We start from the raw sequence: 25,393 nt of genomic DNA on the forward strand, positions 1-25,393 counted from the left end.
TTGTCCTGTCAGTAGCATCATTGAGATTACTGATCAATTACAGGTTAGCATGTTTTTTGTCTCATTATTGATAATTACACACATGGCATAATAATAGGCATGTAATTGTCAATTTACAAAAAGACACAAAATAAAGATCAATATCCCATTATTGTATATTGTAAATTTATTATAAGCATTTTTAAAAAATGATCATCATAATGATTTTTGAAAGTTGATCACTGTTTCAAAATGGATTTTGCATATGAGCAGCAGACTGTTTATAAAGCTATACATGGATATATATAAATGCATAAGAAAAAATGGCAAAACACAGCAATTTATCCCTGTTAACAACAGAGACAGTGACTTAAGATTAGTGTCATACATGGCCAACCAAGTACTATTTTCCCGTCCAAAAAAGTAAACATTTTTGTAGAAATTACTTTTTATTTGACCACTTAATTAAAGCAGTAATAAATGTATGTTTTGACACTATATATTATATATACAGTATATATCTCCCCTGTCCTTCCTCGGAATGAGCATGTGTACTTTCTCATGTTGTTTGTACATCCTAGGGATGCACTGATAACATGCAGCCTTGCCTCCACTACTGGATACTGTGTCTTTTTTTTTGTCATTGAGCCTATTTTAGGTTGGTTCTGGAGAATTTAAAGTGAAAACAATGTGCTTTTTCACGCTATTTTCTGAGGCATTAATGTGCTATGGCCATTACGTTTAGCGGTTCCTCTAAACTTTTAGCTGCTTTGAAGGCAAGTAGTCAGAATACAGAATTAACCATCTTTACCACAGCAGAATTGTGCATCCACAAGCACTTGAACAGAAGCTGTTAAAATAATAGTAATAATTATTAATTTATTATTATTTCAATTAAAAATAATAATTAACTGTTTCACTCTGGCCAGCAGGGGGGGCTGCAGCCCTCTAAGCAACACCTGCACTAACAGCTATGAGAAGTAGTGTCCTACAGGGAGCAGAGAAAATACACACATACAAAAATTGTCATAATGTAGTACCATGTAATTTATACAATCAGTCATATTCTGTGTAAAGTTGATCCACAATTATTATTCAGATCATTCAATCAAATTATTTTGAATTTGAATCAGTGAAAAGATGATGAGGAAGATGGAAAATGAATAATAGTACATCTGTAACAGCAAAATATGCCTTTGCAACCATCTTTGCAGGAGCCATCCAGTGTTAGTGTTTCTTTTTCTTAGTCCCTGCCTAAAACAGGTCTTAAAATGTCCCAGACGTGCCAGTTGGCCATATGGGGCACCTAGTAAGTGGGCAGTGTGCACATGGAGGCAGTGTCAACATAGCCATTCACTGCCAGGACCATTTTGTCCTGAGCTGGCATGGCAGTGTGAATGCAGACTGTAGGCTTCTGTGTAGTTGTGACTGTGGAAGATGTACAACAGTTCTCTCTCCCTGCATTCGTCTCCTGCTGCTCACAAGGGCAGTCTTCTTCCATCACCTCTCTCTGGAGCAGCAGCATGTTGTCCCTGTCTACCCCCTTCACCTTGCTGTAGTCCTCCCCCAGAGGTATCTGGGGGCAGCCTTCGATGTGGCAACGGCCTGACACAACGGGCTGGAGAAGCACCATATCCTCCTTGTTGACCCTCTGGACCTCCACGTACTCAGTGGTCCGGAGAGCGGGCGAGTGCAGACCAGCAGGTGTCTGCTTGCGACCGATGCTGGAGATGTTGACATCGCTGTGGGCCTGGAGTAGCCGGCGGTCCGGCGTCTGGGGATGGAGCTGATGTGGCTTGTTGCTCAGGTGGAACTCCCAGCTCGGTCCCAGAGCCTCCTTGGTACTGTGGCCAGGCTTGGTGAGGTATGAGGATGTGGGGCCTGGGGGAAACAGGCTGTCAGAGAGGTAGTGCTGTTGGGTCATCTCAAGTGAGCCCTGCTGGTTCAGCGGGCTTGAGCTGTACTGGGGCAATGGAGAAAACACAGAAGGCCAGGTCTTCACCCTTCCACTGGATATGTCAGGGTTAACCATGTCTTCATGAGCGTAGTCCAGTGCTTCCTCCTCCCAGTGATTCTGGTGCCTCTGTGCCTCCACCCCTATTCTTTCCTGATCTGTTTGCCTCTCTGCTTCTTTTGCCTCTCCACACTTATCCATCAGCAGAGTGTGGCTGTCGCAGCTGCCTCGGCCAGAGTCACTGTCAGATGTGGAGCCCTCAGATTTGAGGCAACCATCATGTAGATCCTTGCTTTCCTCCAGCATCAGCTCCTGCTCTTCAGGTACATACACCTCTAAGTACTCCACCAACAAGTCCTCATAATTAGATGAGGTCGTTGGGGGGAAATCAGACACCACCAGTGCACTGAAGACCTCCTCAGACTTGCCATTCTACACAAAAAAAGAAAAATCATGCAGCAACAATCTGTCAGAAGGCACTTTTCTTATTTAAATAGGATTATTTGTTCCATATGTTGCTGCTTTACCTTGAGGAGCTGCTTATCAAATCCTTTGATTTTAGGACCAGGGACTGGTGGCAGAATACAATGCTTCAGACTTCATGTGTGAAAGAAAAAGAGAGGAAATTGAGGCTTGTGAGCAACAGAGATGATAATAAAAAATCAACACTTCTCTTCCTGTAAACCAAAAAGCCCAGAGTGGCAGCAGTTATATAAGCTCTGTTATTTTATTATCACAACTCAATATAATCACAAGATATTAACCTGTTTCGTTTTAGGTTTTTCATTATCTTTCAATAACAAAAATTACAATAACATTTCAACTATTCTGTAATTGCCAGATCTAAAATCTTGAAATCTTAGGTGTTTGAATTTCTAATCATCATATTCCCATTATTTATACACTGTAAACTCATAATATTCTTAGTGACAATAAAGTTGTAGTCAGACTAACTAATGAAAATTCAAAATAAGATCTTTCTGCACTTATCAGAAAGCAATGGCTGTTACTTCCAAACAGCAATGTATTTAAATTGTTATCCCTGAATAACATGATTGAGAAATAAATATGAGAAGCTTTCTGTCTTTGGGTGATGGGATAGTCATGATCACAGAGAAAATTGTTTAATATCTTAAGATAATCTCATGATTAAGTTGTGATCTTAAGATAGGTGTGAAAACCACAGCTGCTCTTCTGTAGAGTAAAACGTGTGATCTATGTTCACGTTACAATTTAAAAAATACACCATCTGCCCCAAACAAATTGCAGGAGGAATTCATGATCAGTGTTTCACCTGTGGCTGTTCATGTGTAGCAACCATGTGAGGATGAGGAAGATGAAGGCAGAAAAGACGGTGATGAGGATCCACACCGACTTCTCCCGATGGAAATCTGTAAGACACGCCATGACAACATGAGTGCTTCAACACAACAAACAACCTTGTACTGTCTTATTATCTATTTATTCCTCTGGTGATTCATATTGTATTCATATTCATGTGTTGCATGTCATACTCCTCTTTCTCCCCCATTTCCTGTCTGCCTCTGTCCTTATCTAATAAGGACAAAAAATACTCCCCGGAATTGTTGGGAAATATGAGTATTGGCTTTTTTGCTGGGAGTTAATATGAGAAAGTTGATACTACTCTCATTTTTGTCTGTGATGATTCTTATTCATACAGGTCATAGCACTACAAAGTGCTTCCAAAGGCAACGTGGCTTGCTTGTAGTTCTAGAAGGCGTTTTGCCTCTCATCCAAGAGGCTTCTTCAGCTCTGACTGGTGGGAAGTCTCAGGTATTTGTCCTCTTGCAGGATCATAGACCCGTCCAGCTATCACGTGAGTCCTTAGGGTCGCATGAACCATAGTGTTAATGGTTAAGTGGGGGTCAATGGGTGAGTCCTGGTGTTAATGGGTGGGTCGTTTACCCACCTGACCATCATGTGAGTCATCAGGGTCACATGACTGATGTGAATAGCTGTTAAACTGTCTGGGGAGGGATCTAAGGCCAGGTTAAAATAAAAAGAATTCAAAAAAGCATCTCTAAAGCTCACTTTGATATTTTAATATGAGAAAAATGTGTAAAAATGAGCTGCTGTGTTTTTATGGGGGAACTTCTTAACTGTTTCCATCAGTTTCAAAATGTTCTAAATGCTGAACCATTTCTTTAACAAATGCTTCATATTGCATGAAAAAAGTATATGTTACATGCATACATGCACTGTGTTGTGTACTGTGGATCATTGTTGGTAGATATCTTACAGTCAGGAACTTTGATGTAGGAAGTGGAACTCCATTCACTCCAAAAGCCATGATCGGGCTTACAGCGCACCTGAACAAGGTATGTGCCACCTGACCGCAGACTGAAAATGTTAAACATCTTCTGCTGGCCTGCAAGGTGCATCTGCAAATACAAAAAACACAATGTTTATGACATGAGCAGTTACACACAGTCTAGTCAGTCCTTCAAGTTGTCAACATATAGATTATAAAAATTGTAGAGTATGGTGTACAAAATAAGACTGATTATCCTGTCAATATCCACTAAGGTTAGGGTAAGTCCTGTTCAGTGACTAGTTCACTAACATGAGGTTTAAACATGAGGACAGAACAAACATTTTGACCACCAGGAGTTTCCTACCTCCCACTCATTTTCCTCCTCCAGCTTGACACGGATCTCGTAGATGAGAGTGATCCAACCGGAGCGGGTGTCAGCCTTATGCGGCGGTTCCCATGACACCCGGAGGAAGGGCCAGCCCTTGTCCTCCATTACCGTCACTGTTACCCTCTCTGGAGGATTCGGCTTCACTGGAGAGGGAGAGAGAAAACGTGAGTACTGTTTGTCTCTTCCTGTATGTAATAGCAAACCAATGCACACCTCCAGCAGATGAGCACTGTCCTTGCAGGAGTTGTTGTTTAGGCTTAAACTTATCTTCTTGGAGACATAGTTGACAATTGTGAGGTCAGACAAAGATATTGCTTGGGTCAGATAACCAAATCAGGGCAATGCAGCTACTAGAGACAAGAGGAGCACTTTCAGATAAACACTCTCAAGGGCAAAGTGGATTCTGTCAGCCTTTTAATTCTATGGGTTTACACTGCCTTTTGGATATTTCATGAACAAAACAACATGCTTTTGCATTTAGCAGTATGATAGGATAGGACTAATTCCATACCTCATACAATATAAATGTATTGTTACATAATATAAAGTAGATCGGCCCAGTATTTATATTTAATCAGATGTCGTCATATGAATGGAAAAAGGGTGGAATCAGTCTACAGTTTTATTGTTGTCAACAAATCCCATGAAAGTACCAAAACCAGCAGTGTGTTAGCTCATCTCTCAATACTTTCAAACTTCCATTCTGTGTCTGAGGCTTTCATCCCAAAGCTGCATTTGTTCCTACTTTTAAAATGGGTTTATTAAAAAAGATTAAATAAAGCATGACACTCTAGATTTTAGAAAATGGCACTGAAAGAGGAGAAAATAGTGCAGTTGTTGGGGACTATTTTCAGCCTTTGTATGTGGGATTGACTCAAAATAAATTAGTGTTTGATTGTAATTAAGGAACATATTGGCCAAGGTGGCATTTTTATGTGTTTTTTTTACAGGAATACAAGGAATAAGCTGTATAATGTTTTGGCCACACTTCACTGTTGGTTTTGGTCTTTTCATGGGATTTGTAGACAGTAATATTTGCCCAGTTTCTCTTACATTTGGTACAATCTTAACCTTTATTCGGCAGGATTACAAAATAATTCTCTAACTTCACTGCGTTACAGTGGTGACTCTCAGTGCATAGTTACAGCTGGAGGGAGGGTAAGTACACTCACAGAGCATTAGCCCCAGTGTGCCACTGAGCAGCTGTGTGAGTGCGCATTAAAATACACTTTTTTTTTAATCCTCCTGGGGAGCCTTTGCCTCAAACATGAGGCTAAACCACGACAACAAATACCACCCATTAAAAAGGGCAGCACATATTTCCTCACCAATATACACCACGTCTATATCCACGGGGTCGGAGAAGGTGCTGCCCAGGGCGTTGGTGGCCACCACAGTGATGTTGTAGTTGACCCAGATGGACGTGTCGTTCTTGTTGAAGAAGCAGGAGTTCTCTCCAGCTGTGCGGTAGTCGGGACACTCGAAGACTGTCTCCGAGCTGCAAGAGCAACAGAGGAACAACATGTAATTGCATGTGTGTGTGTGTTCTGTTACATTTCCACAGAACAGCATGCATTCTTCACGCTACAGTTTCTGAAACTATGTGTGAATGTGTGTGTGGCATAAAATGAGACAAACAGGAAGAGAGGGCGATTGCAAGATAAGTGGGAGCTGTGTGTTTCTGAATTGCACACAGAAATGGAAGATAAAGCTCTGAGCTATGAGCTACCAGAAAAGAGATGATTTGGCTGCTACCGTGCTTAAAGGTGGGGTGAGTCGTTTCGGAGAAATCACTCCCCGGCATCTCCCCTCTCCTTACTCTTTTCCTGCACATGAGCATGAGTGCCACCGATTGCTGATTGGCTGAAATAATCAACTATCCTCCAGAATGACTCACCCCACCTTTCCACCTTTACAGGATCTAAATTAAACGACATGAAGGGAGTGCATGAAACTAGCAGGAACTCACTTTTCTTTGCGATAGTACAGGGCGTAAGTAGTGGGCAGCCCCCCGTCAGAGCCTGGCTCCCACCAGCAGGTGAACGTCTCTTTCTCTGGAGAGCGACATCTGGTCAGTGCGGGCTTCCCTGGGGGGCTGTAGCCTAAAGGCAGTGTGTAATATGTGAAAAATAGAAAACAAGAGATGTGAATTAACGACAAAAATATCCAACACTATTAAAGTTACAGCCTACCAACCACCAGGCACCTCTCAGACGTCTTAAAAGGACAGTTCACCCCAAAATCAAAACCAGGGTTAGGAGAGTAGATGCACGCTTCCTTCTGTGCAGTGATACGGTCTGGCTGGTGTAGTTTGTTAGACAGAAAATAGTTCCTACATGCTCACAACAAGGTCTGTGGATTATCTCGGTTCAAATATGTTCTTTTTTAGGGTTTTGAGCAACACAGGCCGAGTGCCATCTAGTTTCCATTATATTAGGGAGAAGGCAGGCATCTCTATAGCTGATATCTCCAGAACTCCGCAGTTTACACCAAAACAATCAAGATGGATTCACAGCACAACAGGTAAGAGGGAAAAAATGTATTTTTGACTTTGGCATGAACTGTTCCTGTAACTCACTATAAGAAACGTAAGAGTATATTGAGACTATTCTCCAAGGCCGGCTACATCCAAACACTTACGCGTTCCCTTTGCATGCGACGTGAAGAACAGCAGCATCAACAGCAGGACAGCTTCCACGGCTTTCTTCATCATGGTGCCACAAAGCCTCGGCTGTTAAATGGAAAAAGAAACAAACAAAGAAAGGTGAGAATGGGAGGGCGGTTGGGTTGCGTCATCTTTGCTCTTCACATGGTTTGATGCCGTCTACCAAAACATCACGACTGACTGTCTTGTATTGAGTCACAACAGCCTGCATAACATAGGAAAACTGTCACGCAAGGAAAAATGTTCACTTCTGCCACACGGCCTGCTTGGGGATGATTTCACAAGTAAATAGTGCATTCATTTAAAGCCCCTGGAGAGATAATTAGGAAGACACAGTGTAGAAGGATCAGAGGAGTGAATCCTGTCACTCAACTTAACATACAGAACACCCATGACCTAAACAGACAGGAAAACAACAATAAATCTGACAATAGAATGGTGAATATGACGGGCTGAAAGAAAAAAAATATCTTCCGCAGAGAATGTATGCTGTTTCACTAAGGATTAAAAAACATCCTCTCTGTGACCGTCTACCTCTACCAGCTGGCACAGAACTGATTGCGTAATCTGAGTTCAGGCTTTTGCCTCTACAACACAGATACACAAAAACACGCACACACACAGCAGGGAGGCTGGTTTGCCTCACTACCGCTCGCATGACTTAGAAATCTGCATTTTTCCTGGCCATGTGCAGATGTTTGAGTTGTTACTTAGCATGACCCTTCATCCCTGAACTCAGAAGTCAGGGTGGGAGGGAGAACAGGAGATGATACAGAGGTTTCGCAGATGGGGGAACTGATGTTGTAGCTGGCACAAAGCCCGTCCCCTCACATGCTCGATCCCTTTCTTCTGTTTACTGACAACCATTTGTTGCTGTCAGTTAAGTGTTTGACACGTGGTACATCCAGATGCACGTTCACACAATCAGAATGGTCAATGAAGTTCATGAATGAAGTTGAGTCTAAATACAACCCCGATTGTAAAAAGGAACATAAATAAAATCAGAATGTAGTAATCCCCTTTATACAATCATGTGTTCACAAAGTGATGAACCTTGCTCCATCCTCGCTTATCAACGACTGAGCCTTTCCAGGATGATTCTTTCATACCCAATCATGATACTATCACCTGTTACAAATCAACCTTTCCCTGTGGAATGTTCCAAACAGGTGTTTTTGGATCATTCCACAGCTTTCTAAGTATTTTATTGCTCCTGTCCCAACTGGTTTGAAACATGTTGCTGCATCAAATTCAGAATAAGTAGGTATTTACAAAAATCAACGAAGGTGATAAGGTAAAATATTAAATGTGTTGTCTTTGTATTGTTTACAGAAAGGTTTTGCAAATGATCACATTCTGTTTTATTCATGTTTTACACAGCATCCCAACTTTTTTGGAGTCATAGTTGTAAATCTTTTCATATGCAAATCACTCCTCTCTGCAGCACCCTGCAAGCATGAGGCTACAGGAAAGACAGCTATCATCACTGCTCACTCACTGCTTAAGAAAATCTGACAAGTATTTTGTTGACTTGACGTAAGCTTGCAGGTAAATTCAGTGTTAGCAACATGCTGGCAGACTGCTCAGCGGTGTTGATGTGTTGGATGATTATTTTTATTTTATTTTCAATTTTGGCTTCCTACAAAAATGAAAACAAGATTTTTCAGATGAATTATATTTATAGCTTAAGGAAAAAGTTCAATAAATGCATGATGTTTCCAAAGCCAATGGATAGTCATGTTTAATAACTGTGACCTCAATAGTGACCAAAATAATTCTGATCATGATTTTTGCCATAAGTCATTTTGTGATTGATGATGATTAGAAAAACTAACTTTTCTACTTTTGCACGCAGCTTATCTTAAGGCAGTTCCACTTTCTTTATATGACAAAGATGTTTGGCAAGTGACGATTATCAACTCTATGGTGCCTTAATTTCAATAACGTCATCATGATCTGATAATTGGCATTAAGGTCAAGGCACTGGATTAGCCTCCTGCTGCATATAGCCTTCTTACGTAACCAGTAGCCCAAACTGAATAAGCTGCTAAGCTGGGAAAGTGCAGGCCAACAGTGTGAAGCTCTTCCCTCACAGATAATATTGGTCTTAATGTTGAATTGAAGGTATATCATATTCTAAGCAAATTTTCTCTTTTACTACACCTTTTTTCAGTTTCAGCTCAGAAGCACTGAGCCCTTGCTTAATTTACTCTTTATCCCTCCACATTTATTATCATCAGAGAAAATGAATCTACTTCTAGCTGCTAACTTGCTAGCCCACTGCTCCACAGTTGTACATAGGTTTAAATCGGTCAGTCAGGTCATGCCGGGGCTAAGACCTAAATTCACAGTCATTTTCAAAAGGTGAGGAGAAGACGTGCCAAATGACATGTTGATGTTACAATGTGAGCAGTGTTGGCAAGATGATCCCCTCGGGCACCGTTGTACAACAGCCCAACTCAGAGGTGATGAATAAGAAATGTGTTTCTCTCATGCAGGGTCACAGCGTTCTCAAGGACAACGACGAACACCTGAGCACCACAGCAGCACAGCTACCGCGCTGCACTCCTGTTTCCAAGAACCTGGCTCTCTCTCTCCTGGACTTGCACAAGGTACACAATATATCCTCAATGATTTACTGCACGGTCATGAATTTCAGTTTTATATTAACCTTTATTTACATGAAAAGTGGGACTGTTGCATACTAAATCACACTTTATTTTAAGGTAGAACATAATGGCTCCATTTCCTCAGGGCTCATGCCAGCTTCACTGTATAGACAAGACAGTGAACTTCAGGCACTACGGCTCCACAGTGTATTAATCAGAAAATGAAGAATGTAAATCTAGCCATGAGTTGTTGTACAGTTTAAGTGAAGAACCCTGTAGAACGGATTCACTGCTTACATATCAAACCCTTGACTTGTATGTCTGCTCAGACTAGAACAGACTACACACTACCTGGAATGATAAAAAACAGCAACACCTACACCTTTCTAGGAACTTTTTTTTCTTATGGGGATAATAAAGAGCAGAGAGCAACAGAAAACAAGAGGCAGGACCTGAAGTTGTTGAGTAAATTTCAAGGCAATGAAACTGCCTCCGAGGACACTTTATTTTAATGACCCGATGGCCTTTGATCTGTTGTCACCCTCAGGACAAACTCTTAGTCATAGCACAGGTGAGGATATACCAAATGTCGGTTAATGCTCAATCTAAAGGTTGAAAGTGAGGATTTAGACTATTTGTTAACATTTGTACACTTACTTAAAATGTATTCCAACACCAGAAACATAACAATATAAGATCCCGGTTTAAGACCAATCGATGAGTTCAAGTGCAGTACTTGAGTCTCCGTCTTTTGCTCCGTAGACCTCACAGACATATTCAGGATATCATTCAGTGTACAGGCAGGGTTCAAAATACACAGAAACGACGTTGGAAGTGCACAACAACATGCACACAAGTAGTATGTGGCAAATGGCGGTGCATATTTACACACAAACGGCCACGCACACACATGAATAAACAGTGGATAATCAGAGCACCCCTCGTCGTGACACCTCTCGCGCTCTCACTTTCAGCCACAAACAACGAGCCATTAGAAAACTCAACATTCTCGTGAACCGCAGATCATGTGTTTGTCTGCTCCAGCTACAGTAACTACAATACTTTTTTACTGTGAATGGGTCGCCTGTTAAACTGTACTTCCTCTATTGTCTCGGCCAAACTACATCCTCTGCCCTCCTGTGTCTTTGACGCACTCACCAAGTGGCTGCATTGAAGTGAGGAAATACTCAGAAAAGGGAAGCAACTAGGATGCCTGTTTTAATATTAGACCACTGCAGCTTACAGTGTGCTTAGGAGACAGAGGCAATATTCTTTGAAGTGGCACATCAGCCTGGTGAAGTGGTAAAGAAGTATTTAAAGGGGACATGATTGAACGTGTGATTTCTCCTGACACAGCTGAGGTGTAATGAATAGATTTCACAAGGGCAGCTCTGTCAGGATTTAATTGCAGCTGCAGGCTTTTCTAATGGTGGGCATCATAATAACAGCACGCCTCCATCGGGTTCACCCTTTATCAAACAGGAAGATTGAGTGAAATAGCTGGACTGTGTATGTATGAGTGAAAAAGGCAAGACGGGGAATGGATACTTCTTTCATCGTTTAGTTGGAGTAAATTAAGGAGAGTGCATTAGTAAGTAATTGCCTCACAAAACAACACTAGTCATAAGGTTGTGAGGTGAATTTATTTTCATGAGTCATTTAATATACTGTATATCAGTTAAGCTTGCAGCTTCTATTCATGGCCATGCTAACACTGATATATGTGTCATATGATATCTTACATATACAGAGAATACTCATATTACAGTGAACTCTGATCTGATCAAACTGATATGCACTTCTCAGAATTGTAACCTTTAAAGGTGAGTAATTAATCACTATTTCTAAGCAAGAATTTCCATGTACAGGCACAAGAAATGTTCTGCTTTAAGGGACTTTTAAAAACAATCCTAGGTAGATTTCATGCTTCATTCAGGCTGTATGGCCTAATCATTACAGCTGCGGTCAGCACGCAACACCACACACTGGCTAAATAAAGCCCTGGTGCAGGACTAACAGTGGAAAGAGTCAGTAAGCTGCAGGCACCTAAAATTGTAATCCAGTATTGAGTTGATCAGCTTGGTGCTATAAAGGCGGACAGCCTCTTTCACCTTTCCCTAACCTGACTAAAGGGAAGAGGAGCAGATCATGACCATGGAAATCCCATTACACTGCTGACACCCCTGCATCATCATCCTCCTACGCCGAAGGAAATAGCCTGCCAATCAGTCAGCTGTCAGCCAGGGAATATGTCCTCATCCAGAGCGAAATAGGAAGAGACCTGCCACATTCACTCGTTCTGACTCAAGGTTGAGGGAGTCGTTTTGCAACTTCCCTGTCAGGACATTGCACATGTCTGTAAAGTGACTCAGAAGTTGTTGTAGTTGTGACCGATCATCACAGACACGATTAAATCATCATCAACATCATGCACTGGACAGACAGACACTACACTGGAACGATTGCCAGATTTAATTTAGCAAAAATCAGTTGGCTAACTTGCATGATCTGAAAACCTTGTGTCACTTTTTTGGCTGGTCAAAACACTAACAATCTACCTTAAAGTGTGAAATGAATCATTAATCATTAGACTGCTCGGGCCTCTGACTGTAACAACAAGGATCAATCACAAAAACCTTTCTTTTGTCCATATCGTGACATATTTTAATGTTATTTTTGCACGGGAACAGACACACACTAACACATATACACAAATCATAATGGCAATAAACCAGTAGCAATAACAACATGGGCCTTGCTAAATCAGTTTGCTGTTACCTGCAGCAACAATTAACCCATTTGAACTTGAAACCATCATTTGCAATATTCAAAGTGAGATACAGAGTGAATTAAAGTGCGGCTTTATAGGCTGCAGGGTTGGTACAAACGTCCACATCATGTGCACCTGGACTGCCCACCGCTGAGCGCAGTGATCCCCACTCGCTCCCTGCCTGTGGACTTACTCACACCGGTTCTGATCAGACAAATGTGCGTCTTACCAGCAGCTGTCAGGAGTTTCCAGCCTCTCCCTCCGTGCCCCGGCCGTGGCGAGTCCGCTGCCGGCTCCCAAGAGCGCGGACTTAACGACTTGTGTAAGTGGTTTACCGGGATGACAGCTGAGAAGGGCGCACGCATTTACCGGCCGACCCAGGCAGCTTACGGCCGTCCAGACAGCGAAGGAATCGCAACATCCCCTTCCTCCTCTTCCTCTGTCATCCTGTGGAGGGCGGGGCGGAGGAGCCCAGCCTCCCTAACCCCGCGTAAAACCCCGCCCACCTGTGCCACAGACAGGCATCACAGAAAGAAAAGAGGAAGAAGAACAAAAGAGGTTTGTAAAAGTGTCTTTTCTGTGTTCTCAGTGGCTCATTGAACGTCAGATGTGGTGTACAAATTCAAACACAGGATCCAGGAAGCCGTTTCACTTATTCATTTACCATCAGATGAATGGTGGATGATTTAGTCTAAAGGATTCAAGGAAAAGTATCACCAGTGATACAAACAATAACAAGAACACAAATAATAGTCAAATAACTTAGGTCAACTTAGGTTCGATGACTTACATCAGTAATGCATCACCAATCTGGCAGGTATTCAGGTGCTCCTTTGTCCTGTCTTAGTGGTTTGGAGGGAAAAAGGGCAAGACAGGCCTACAGGGTGGGGTTTTATAACCTTGGAGGGAGTGGTCAGGGAGTGGTCAATGCTTGAGTGGCAGGCTGAGCAGCTGAGTGAGTCTTGGGATTTCTAACAAGGTTGTTCAGTGTAAAAACATTATCATGCAGATCTGTTTCATGCCTGACAATTTTGTTCTCTCTCTCTCTCTCTCTCTCTCTGTCTGTCTGTGTGTGTGTGTGTTACTGTAAGGGATTGGGTCATGCGTCTACTTGTGGTTAAGGTCACTCTCCAGGAAATGAATGGCAGTCAATGCAATTTCCTCCTAAGTGACAAAAACAGTGTGCAGTGGTGCAGGATTCATATCATTTATTTAATAAAACCACAAATAACACACTGAAAAATGGTACATTGCAAGCCAAATTTTACTTAAGTAAAAGTATGTAAGTATAATTAGTGTTAAAGGTAAAAGTATTCAATGCTGAAAAATGTCCTCTGTGACGGTTAAACTATTATATCATTAGATACTTATTGTTACTTATGCATTATGATAAAGCAGGATTTTACTGTTGTAGTTGGTTGTGGTGGAGTTATATTTTGAATTATTTTGTATAGGATTGCAACTGATGATTTGATTATGGATTAATCTGCTGATTATTTTCTTAATTAATTAACTGATTGTTTGTAAATATTCTGAAAATGGTGAGAAGTGTTGTCGCATTTACCCAGAGCCCAGAGTGACACCTAACTTGTAATGACTGCTGGGTAGTTTAATCTGTAACAAAACATCATATTTTCTAAACTCTTCATATGTATTGTGTGCAAAAATAAGGTAAAGTTAAGCTGTCAGATAATTGTGGTGAAGTTGAAGCACAGAAGCCTCCTTATCTGTTCTACTGAAACAGACTAAAACATGTTGTCCTGTGTCCTTGACACCATGCACTTGCTGTAAGTATATTCATTTTGTCCATACAAATATATGTACTGTGGGATCCTGTTTTTCTCACCAATAAAAGTCAGGACAGCACATGCACATTTTGCTGCTACCTTAGTGACTTTGACTCACTCTGCGTATGAACAAATATCGTAAAACACATTGTGACGATCAAAACGCTGTGTGCTGCTAAAACCGTGTTGATCCTTTCGCTGGTACCTCTTGCTGGGAGCTGTAAACATTGTAAGGTCTCCCAGTATTTGACATACCTTTCTCCCTCCCCCTGCCCTTCCATGGTCTCTCCCTGGCTCAACTGTTTGATATGGATATGTGAAGGATTCATACACTCCTTTTGTTTTAATTTCTAAAGGAAACAAAAACATATCCCGCCTGTAGAGAAACACAAATCCTTTGCAAGAAGGTACAGTGGTACTTAAAATAAGTAGCAAAAAGATAGAAAGTAGCATATATTTTGACCTGGATAGGACTGACAGGCATTAAAAAAGAATGCCTCAATGTTTGGATGGCACCTGTGATGAAGCATGAGGTGAACAATAACTGTAGGAAGGTGTGTGAAAAACATTAGCTCTCTCTTTGCAGCTACATGTTGGCTGTAAAATACTTCAGCTGTTGGAAATTCATAAAGGTGAACTAATTCCAGACTTCTTTAGGGATCTTTAGGGATCAGTCTCTGTATCCGATCATTGTCTCTTGAACTGAACTTCCTATCTACTCATTGTGTTCACTTCGTGGGAAGCCACACCTGCAGAGATCCTACAGACGCAAACACACATATGCAAAAACGTCAAAAGATGCTGGTGGTACTTCCTGGAAAGTGGTCATGATGTGGACAGCACCACGTGCTCGGCATTTATTTTGTTTATTAGTTTTATCTCACATCTTTTTATTTTGCTATTGGTCAGCCGTTGGTCTTAATTATTATTATTTCATTTTATCTTATTTTATTCTTATTTTGTAATGGTCTTATTTTGTAATGGTCTTGTCAAATCACATGTTGTATTACTTCTTACTGGTCGGTGGCTGTTCTTAATTATTTCATTTTATTAATGGGTTTCAGCTCTCATGTATTATTTATGTGTTTGTTTTAATTGTGTTGATAGTTTTTACAGTTTTGGTCTCTGAGGGGGAAGTATTCAGATCCTTTACTTAAGTAAAAGTAAAATCACCATACTGTAAAGTTATTCCATTACAAGAAAAGTCTATTTCAAGTAAAAGTCCTCCACTGACAATGTAATTTAAATTAATAAAGTATTTTTTGCAATGTGCACTTAAAGTAACAATAATAAAAGTACTCAAATGCAGAAAATTGCCCCTTGTGTTTCATATCAGATGTCTTTTTTAATGCCTTTATGTATGAATAGCATTTTACTCTTCCAGCTGCTTGAGGTGGAGCTAATTTCAACTATTTTGTATATTAGTATGATCTGTAACAGTGTGTTATATTTAGCATTATATTTATGTGTAAAATCGTAATATGAAAATATTAAAGGGAAATTCTCACGTAAAATGCAAGTTGCTCAAATTTGTACTCAAGCACATTGCTTAACTAAATAGTTACAAAGCCAGAATAGAGGCTTTGAGCTCTACATGCCATCTTATTGTGAAACGGCCTTTCTGTCTACAACATTTCAGTCACTTTCAGTGTCGTTTAATCAGTTTGTCTTTTCAAAAGAAGAGGCTTTTTATGTGTATGATGTATCTTAAGTACATTTTTTAAAGAAAAAAGCATCACATTTATTTACATTTTGTGTTGGAGCTGACTTATTGATGCATATTTTCACTAATGTCTAATAAATGTAGTTATTTGAGAGTAAACATAGATGAATGCAAAGCATTTGCTCGGAATGATGGCCTTGTATCAAGAGTGGCTCGGGAAATCTCTGCCTCCCCCCTTGTCGGCTCTGCTTAGAAGCAATAATGTTATATAATACGGCCATCTGCTCTTCACATTGATTTAAAAGTCCCATTATGCGACACAACACGCTGAATACCAGTGAGCATTTGACCATGGATTCATTTGATGGCTGCTCCTAATAAATGAGTTGAAGAGAGCAGATTGATTGCCCCAACATTTTGTCTATCTTTTCTGCGTGTGCGCAGTGGAAGTGTTCTGGTATTTTGGTATGACAGATTGCATGTCTGTGCCTGCTCGATGCAGGATAGGAGGAGTGAGGCACGACCTGGAGCCAGAGATGAAGGGGGTGCGCCTCTTCCTCAGTAGGCCTATGACAGTTTAAATTTCAGCGTGCAATTTTGGCTTGTGTCAGTGTAGTATTTGCTCCCTCAGTCGCTGTATCTGGAATCAGCACGCTGCAGGGACAAACCGGGACAAACCGTGAACCCATCATGACTCTGTAGTGTCATCTAGTGGCGCGTTTGGGAACCGGTTTGACAAAGCATCTGTCACAGGCACTAACCCAAACCATAAGACTGATGGGGAATGGGAAATTGGGGTCTTCCTTTATCGCTAGAGTTTAGACATTTGTCAAAGGCAGGCAGGCAACCGCTGGTTAGGGTGCATTATTGAAATAAAATGTATGTTATGATGGTGTTTTACATTGTGTGTTTTCTGAATGTGTTCATATGCAGTCTGGTGAAATTTATTTAATGTAATCGGCGTCTAGGCGGCAGTATAGGACCGGTGATGCTCATGAAAGCGGTTCAAAAAACGCTGAATGGTAAATGAATTTCGAAAAGGTATTACAGTATGACTCATCCAGTTCTTACTGTACACATAAGAGCCTAACCATTGCTAAAACTATTTTGATGTCAAATGAATGAACGTGATAATAAAAGTCTACAATTCTACAAAAAACTGCAAATAAAAACTTAGATATGGTCTCTCGTTTATTGGCTGAAACCACTGTCTATAGACTAATTGTTGCATTTGCATTGTGTATCTAGGATTCAGAAAAAGTATGATTTTTATCATGTCATGTCAAACACCTTGCACATATTAATCACACGTAATTAAACCACTTTCATTTGGCACAAGTCGTTCAGCACATGTGAAGCAGCATTTCACACGAAGAATGCACATTTTTGAACGTGGAAATCGACCCAACAATGAATCAATAAACAAATAAACCATGGCAAAGACAACAACAACAACAATACATATTCACTGTGTCCCTTTTTATAGTTTATTTGTAAGGGTTACAATATTATCCAGTGGGCTACGTCTCTATGCTATTGATCGTTATTTATTTTCAGATACAGTAGCTATGACCCCACAATATAGGCATATTTGAGTTCACTGTGGTCATTGTTAATTTCCTCTCGTTTATCTGTTGCTTTTATGTAAAATTATGAATGCTGGGCTAGAGAAAGCTAGAGTTCATTCAATTTCCCACGGTGACTCCTCTCACTCCTGCCTTGGCATCGACCTAAATTCGTGATGCGGATCAGTAGTTCGATTTAATCTGGCTCTTTCTGTGCATGTAACCTCTGATTGGCCGTGTGGTACCAGCTCCGCCCCTAACATGAACGCGCTCAGGACTGAAAGGTAATAACCAGACCGAGTAACCCACTTTGCTGAGACTAGTTAGCTGGGGATGGTAATATTCTATATTATACAGATACATAAAAAAAATCACAATGTTCACCTGTGTTGCTTTGCGAGACACAGCCTCACACACCCTGAAAAAGAGGAAAAAACACACAGACACGACACACCCCGTCTCCACGCCCACTGCATTTTTATTGGCTGATTAGGGGCTTTGGCGAATTCACAACGCACTTGATTGGTTTGGGTTGACAGCAATCACGTCCAATCGGCACGGGATTGGCTAAACTGTTAGGAGGAAGTCAAGTGTCAAACGTTTCAGGGGATCATCTTGGAGTTGACAAAAGCGATCTGCCTCAGTTGAAACAATTTGGACACAGTGAATTTTTTTAATTACCAAGTTGCGTCCTGGACGGACAACGCTGGCGAAGATTACGTTATCCGGCTGCGAACCAAACACCGTAGCCCAGCGAAGGACTTGGTCTCACCGTGAACTCGACCACCACCGCACGGCAGAGAGAGGAAAGTGGGACTTTATTGTTCAAGGCTAGCCAGCTAGCTTTGCCAAGCGGCTTGTTTTTGTGTGTGTAGCGTGGAACGCAGGCTATATGGCTGCGACTTACGAGCCAATATATGGACTTTCAGAAGACGAGGTAAATTAAGATTTAATCTCAGCAAAGCTTTGTAATGTAGACGGAAGTGAAAATGGGTGTCTCTTAGTGGGGGCTCAGCCAAAGATAGCTAACACCATCGTTAGCTGATAGTCAAGCTAACAAGTCCTCACCCACGGTAACATTCCGTAGTAATGTTCTGGCAGCTGTCAATTTCCTGCCCCCTGTCTACGTGTCCACAAGTTTACTCATCTTAATTTCCATAACAACTGCACACTTTGTCTTCAGAGTATTGGCATTAAACCTTTCAGTTCAACCGAGAAATCTTAACAGCCTCGCTACATCCTCTACTTAAATTAATGTATGGGCGACTTGTGGCTCGACTTGTAATGTTACCCCAAAGTGCTCCTTTGAAGCCCAGACATTCGGGGGAGAAATTGATTAATGTCTTGGGCGGAGGGCTGGATGGCATTACAAGCTGTCAGACATAAACACTGCCTCTCGCCTGTGATCGAAGCTGTTGTGATGGTGAGCTGACCACTGAGCGAGGCTGAGGCGTGTACGTCTTGCACTGTCAACTCAGGTCGATATTCACTTTGCTGATGAACTCGTGTTGCTTTTGACACCCAGACGTGTATCACTAATGCATTAATCCTATGTTGCAAACGTTGTTTCACATGGCAGCACGATTGTCACGAGTCATCACGGTGTGACAAAGTCATTTGTCAACCGAACAGCTGTCGCATAAGCCAACTACTGATCAGGCACTACTAATACAGTCAGAAATAGTAAGGCTGGGGATTTTTTTTTATTTCTTTGGATGATCCGGAGGGATGACTAAAAATAAGTCTTTAACATACTCATTCAAAGTTCTCAAAGGCAAATAGGGGCGTGGATTGTTGCGTCTGTCCTCTGCTTACATCAGTAGGCTGAACTGTCACTCTTTCACCAGGATGCAGGAGAGATTTGCATGTGGCCTTTTAATGCCAATTTAGAGGACAAATGTCTTGGCAGGTACAGTGAACTTAGATAGATATCCCAAAACACATTCAATTTGTATTTCTGACATTTAACATTTTTTTTTATTCAGATGGGAACATGTAATGACAAACTTTGTGAGCGATCTTACTCAGCCAGTGTTTGTGTATGCTCTGCCATTTCACCCATTTCACTATCATGGCTTTGTGGTGCTCTGTCAGTCATTATGGGAGGTGAGGCATGCTTGTAACGAAATTCCACACACTGTAACTCAAGGGACCTCGGAAAGGGTTGGCTAGTTATTGGTTAATGTTCAGCGTATTACAGACATTCAATCACATCGTGTAATCTCCACAACTAAAGGCTTTAAGACAATTGTGGGTCTGCATTCCATGAGACACTGCACTTCCTGTGACCACGAGGTAGAGTTCAGTAATGCTACACCCTCTGAACAAGGCCATGGCCTAAGGTAACAACTGGGTTGGCCTGGGCTCCCACCCCCACTCACTCCTTTGCTGCATTCTCCAGCACTTGTCATATATAAATAAAAAGAATCAACGTCTGTGTTATTTTGTTTTGGACCCCATTTCAATTTGCAGCGAAGTAAGAGAACAGATTATGTGAAGCTGTAAACCAAGCATGGTGTGCATTGCTTTGACCCAAACTACAGTTTCTTCTTCGTTACAGTAACAAACATAATGGTCATCAAACACAGAGAAAGTTAAAGTAAGACTGATGAGCAAAAAATCCAGTAGATATACACATTTTGAAATGTTGCATTGCTTTCTAAACGTTCTTTCTTTGCAATACTTCATGTCATCTGCTAGGTCCTAAATGCTGGTGTCACTCATGACTGAAAGCTCTTCAGATAAAACTGCACTTAATTTAGGTCAGGGTTATTGACATGAAAAGGCAGGTTGGTGCAGCCAGCAACTTGAAAGATTTAAAGTGGCTTGATTGTGAGATTATGAGATAATTTTTCTGTGATTTGATTAAATGTTTTGATCCATCATCTCTTTGTCTTGCAGCATGAAACGAGAGTGCTGCGGGTTAAGGTCATTGCAGGAATTGATCTGGCGAAGAAAGACATCATTGGAGCCAGGTGAGCGCCACTACATTTTTTCTTTTTATGACACACCAGAATATGCTGTTTTCATTATTTCTTATAGTTACGTCACTTTAATGTCTTCCTTGTGAGATCAGTTTGTAGGCCTGGCCATTGCACCTGCTGTGTACTGCCCATCTCATATTACATATGTATTGTAATTTTTAGGACTGTTTGGTAACATACAAAATTTAAGCAAGGCAAGTGCCTTTGAACAGCACAGCGTTTCACACTTTCACTACATTCCTTTCACTTACAAAGACCTTGAACTCTAAGTGTTAATCAATGATTACCTAGCTGCCTCTCCTGTCCTACTCATAACCCAGCTCTATCACAGTTTTTCCAGATAAAAGAGTTTGACTAATAATTATACGTACCGCATACTTCCTCACACTTACGTAGATGCAGATGTTAAACTTAAACCTTTGAGGAGCTTTGAAATGTTATGTTCATCAAGGGGGCCTTTATGTCTAGTGCTGTCTGACCTCCTTTTCTCATGTGTAATTCTGTGATGAAATGTAACCTACTGTTATCACAACTTTTATGTGATGTTACGTAATGTCCCTCTGTGGAGCTGCATTTGAAATCTGTCTTTAGTTATTGTTTTGCATGGCTAAGCACTGTGACTTAGGTTCTCTAAATTGTAATTACCTATGTCCCTGTACCTGCTGTGATCGATTAACAGCACACAGAGTGACCATTAACCACTGCTAAATCGTTATCAAATTGTTCATGCACTAATTGGACTTCTTATAAACTTGCTCCTTCTTAGTCCAGACGAACTGCATAATTTTAGCAGTCCAGGGTCTAATTTTAAGGATAGATATGTGTTTAGATGTAATGACTGAATCCACTGATGTACTTCCATCAATCAGAATGAGACTGCTGTAGATTTTTGTAATGATCAAGAAGTCATAGGCTGGTATTATTTTCAAAGAAACATTTGAAAACATTCGGTGACTGCTGGACTTAGATGTCATATGCCAGACTATAAATTAAGTCAGGTGTACAGAAAGAGAGTAAAACTCATTTTAAGCTTGTCAAACATTCAAATTATATTGCGGGGTGTGCATAGCCCTGATTCCCAAAAACTTGGATGCTGTGTAAAACATACATAAAACAGAATGTGATAATCTGTTCAGCCTTTTTGACATATATCTGCTTTATTCTGGTTTTGATGCTAGCAACAGGTTTCAAACAAGTTGGGACAGTAGAAACAAAAGACTGAGAAAGTTGTGGAACGCTCCAGAAACACCTGTTGGGAACATTCCACAGGTAGACCGGTTCTTTAACAGGTGATGGTATCATGATTTGGTAAGAATGGGGCATCCTTGAAAGGTCGTTCACAAGCAAGGATGGAATGAGGTACACCACCTTGTGAACGCATGATTGTATAAAGGGAATTACTTTATACAATTATGTTATTAGAATATGGACTCTGGAACACTTTATAAAACCGTTGTCGGTAAACCCAATTTGTTTGCAAATGGTAGGATTCCGTTTTTGTTTATGTTTTACACAGCATCCCAACTTTTTTGTGATGCAAACGCAGTAGTACTGCAGTAATTCCATCCCAGGAAGTGCTCAGAATAGGCACGATGGAGATTTTAAATTATCATTCTTTGATCCATGCTCATCAGTAACTTATGCTGCTAAACAACAAGCATGGGAAGGTCCAGTAATAGTCTAGATGAGACATCAACCATTTGGAGCAAAGCTTTACTCATAGAATGAGAAATAATTTATGTTATCCCAGGTACAGTTATGGAAAAAAAATATAAATTGCATTTTTGTAATGCACATGGCATTTGGCTGAAAATCGCCATATGACTATGCCTCATCTGAGTTTGAACACTGCTCCTACTGTTCTTTATAGTAATGCTTTTGTATATCAGCTATGAGAGGGCCGACATTGTCAGAGGAAGAGCCTGGCATGTTTAGCACTGTGTGAATGCTCCTCACATGCCAGAGTGCATGTGTTCGCATCCTGATGGCCTGCTGGCAGGACAGCTCAGCCTGGCTCAGGAGAAATCTGAACTGTAATGAAGAAACACTGAATGAGGTCTCGATGTGTGGCTAGCTACCACAGGAGACAGTGCTGACTTGGCAGTCTGTCACCTCATAAGATGCTCAAACAGTGCTGGCTTGTTCTTTTCCTCTTTTTGCTCCAAACCTGTTTCTGTTGCTACTGTATGCTGTAATACAGCTACTTTGTTCTATTGTGTTCTGCTCTGTGTAAATGAAACACCCCTAGGCTTTGTTTTTGTTGTTTTTGTGAAGTGTAGATAGAAACTCGAGGACCTTGCATGTAGTCAAACAACAAGTGGATCGAGCTACCATTTGAATCCAGCGACCCATGCTAGCTTTTATCTCCCAGTGTTGACCTGAAGTAGCCTGTCTCCCTCAGCAGGACTTCTGTTGATAGAAGGAAGGAGACAAGAAGGAGTCTCATTGCAATCTAGATACAGTAGGCCCATTGTTTCTGTTTAGTCACAGTACATCACAGAACCACACAAGCACACAATTAGAGGCTGCGGGGTTCCTGGAGACGCTAATTAGCAATCAAGCAACTGCAGTTTAGCTTGGGGTGCATTTGCAGCTCATTTTTTAATATTTCACATTCCTCCTGCCTTTTTCCTTTGCTACTTCTCAGCTACTTCCTAAATCAATGTAAGGCTGCGCTCCAACTGGCAGCTCAAATCTAATTTTGGGTACATCCATGGTGGAATTAGACCAGTGCTTATATCAATCCTGGAGGGCAAAAAAATCCCATGGAAAGTGATTGTGGCAAATCAGATTTGAAACACATTCGTAGATGGTTTGAAATCTGAGTCAAATCAAATTTCTAACCATGCGTGTTAAATCTAGCCACCGCCATCAAAATGTAATTTACCACACAGGAAATGCGACACATAACACTAATATATTCCACCCAGAGCATGGGAAAAAGAGAGATTTTAACTAACACGGTGCCATCTGGGAAGATATTGTGTTGGTGTGAAGAATTAAATGATGTGCCTCTGTCCTTGATGTGGCCTGCAGCTTGCTGTTTTGCTTCCACATCGGGTAAACACACTATCTGTTACATTATGTGTGTATACATTGATAGAAGTTATATCAGGTCATGCAGTAGATGTGCAGTCAAGTACAGCATTAAGCTGTATGGGAAACGTTGAGCTCTCTGAGGCAGATTATTACTCAATTTGTAGGTCAACAGAAAATTGTGCGTTAACTGTTTGGATAATCGATTAATCACTTTAGAATCAGCTTAATTGACCAAGTATGTGTACACAGTTAAGGAATTTGACTTGGTTTTAAGTTGTTCTCAATGTACTTACACATACTCATAGAGAAGCATTTAAAAGAAAAAAGAAATAGACAAACAGATTAAAATAAGGACAACAAACATTTTAGTATCCTGTAACATTAATATTTATAGGTTTTTGAACTGATGACCAGACAAAATGAGACATTATATTAAGTTATTTTTGGGCTCTAGGATATAGTGATTAGCATTAGCATTCTTCACTTTCTGACGTTTTGTACATCAAAAACTTGATCTCAAAATGGAAAAAAATAACCGGCAGAACAATCAATTAAGAAAATAATCATTGGTTACAGCCCTACTCTGAATTTAGCTATTATATTGGAGTCTGTATTGTATCTTTGTTGGGTATAAAAAAACATGAAATGCACAGTGAAAAGCATCCATGACATGGTTTGCTGTCCACTGTGATGGGATCAGACCTCTCACCGTGTGTTTAGATCTCAGCAGGAGTGAGCCAGGTAAGACAGCATGGCTTGCCTTACTTGGCTCTACTGAAGCACTCGAGCAAAGTCTGTCATCTCCCTTCTCTTATCCATTCAGAGCAGCAACTGTAGTTGTAGCTATTTATTGTATCGTCTATTATGAAAGACAAGTACAACTCAGAATGTGCCACCATGTTTGTTTTTGTTGACAGAGCCACCTCTCCAGATACCACCTGCTTTATATAATATATGCAAAAAATGTATGCAGACAACAGGAATGCATATAAATGTGTTAAAAATAAAGATTAAAATCAGAACAAGTAGCAAGGTAATGTTGTTATCCAGGTTTGGCTTTATTCTAAAACGTTTCACGTCGGAATGTGGCGAGTTACTGATTAAAAAATGTCCACCGTCACCACACACACAGACTCATGAGAGGTTTTTCTTCAAAGGCAGATTTTGGAAAGGTTATAACCTGACTCTGTATCTTGTGTTGCCTGCTGGGACTGAGACCAATAGAGTAATTGGTCTGCCTGGTGAATAGTCTCAGCTCTGCGACTCTATCCAGAACTTTCTACCCTGTCAGCGCTTTCAAATACACCAATTGGCTGTTTTTAAATAGCACAGTCACATATACGCTGCTTACTATTTGCACCGCTCACCTCAAAATGTTTTGCAGTTTCTATTTTTAGCGTTCTGCTTTGTCAATAAGACATTATAGCCTTATCTCACAATTCCCAAATGCAAGCAGTTTTTATCTGCTGGGTTGGTCGTGGCGGACTCAGGTTTCAGGTCTGGAAACAAGCAGTGTGTTAGAGTGTAGTTTAGCAACATGGGTTCCTGCACCTGAGGACACAGTTAAAATGATGTCACATTGGAAGTAGGACTAACTAAGGTTATGCACATTTGGGTGCACGGTCCACTGTGTGTTGTAGTTGTATTAAATGTGGATCCCAAATTTCCTTTAAGACCTATATTAAGGCCTGGGCGAAATGGCAAAAGATGTGATC

At 40.8% G+C, this 25,393-nt stretch overlaps 2 protein-coding genes across 3 annotated transcripts in view; one reads left to right on the top strand and one right to left on the bottom strand.

The window, feature by feature from the left end:
- Positions 1-143: 143 nt before the first annotated feature.
- On the bottom strand, positions 144-13,497 carry prlra (prolactin receptor a). Its single transcript, XM_041959724.1, has 10 exons — positions 13,431-13,497; positions 12,870-13,146; positions 7,237-7,327; positions 6,566-6,698; positions 5,925-6,094; positions 4,573-4,739; positions 4,194-4,335; positions 3,228-3,324; positions 2,461-2,530; positions 144-2,365 (listed from the first exon to the last, which is right to left on the bottom strand). Exons 3-10 carry the CDS (start codon positions 7,307-7,309, stop codon positions 1,286-1,288), a joined length of 1,932 nt encoding a protein of 643 aa, XP_041815658.1. The 5' UTR covers positions 7,310-7,327; positions 12,870-13,146; positions 13,431-13,497; the 3' UTR covers positions 144-1,285.
- A 4,778-nt stretch (positions 13,498-18,275) lies between these two features.
- nedd4l (NEDD4 like E3 ubiquitin protein ligase) overlaps positions 18,276-25,393 on the top strand; it is a 46,469-nt gene continuing 39,351 nt past the window's right edge. For both annotated transcript variants that reach the window (XM_041959575.1, XM_041959576.1), the window contains exons 1-2: positions 18,276-18,592; positions 20,557-20,630. In XM_041959575.1, coding sequence (XP_041815509.1) covers positions 18,548-18,592; positions 20,557-20,630 — 119 coding nt within the window. In that variant the 5' untranslated portion in view covers positions 18,276-18,547. The remainder of the gene's footprint in view (positions 18,593-20,556; positions 20,631-25,393) is intronic.

This window comes from Chelmon rostratus, chromosome 19, assembly GCF_017976325.1.
Source record: "Chelmon rostratus isolate fCheRos1 chromosome 19, fCheRos1.pri, whole genome shotgun sequence".
In the NCBI taxonomy this organism is placed as follows: Eukaryota; Metazoa; Chordata; class Actinopteri; order Chaetodontiformes; family Chaetodontidae; genus Chelmon; species Chelmon rostratus.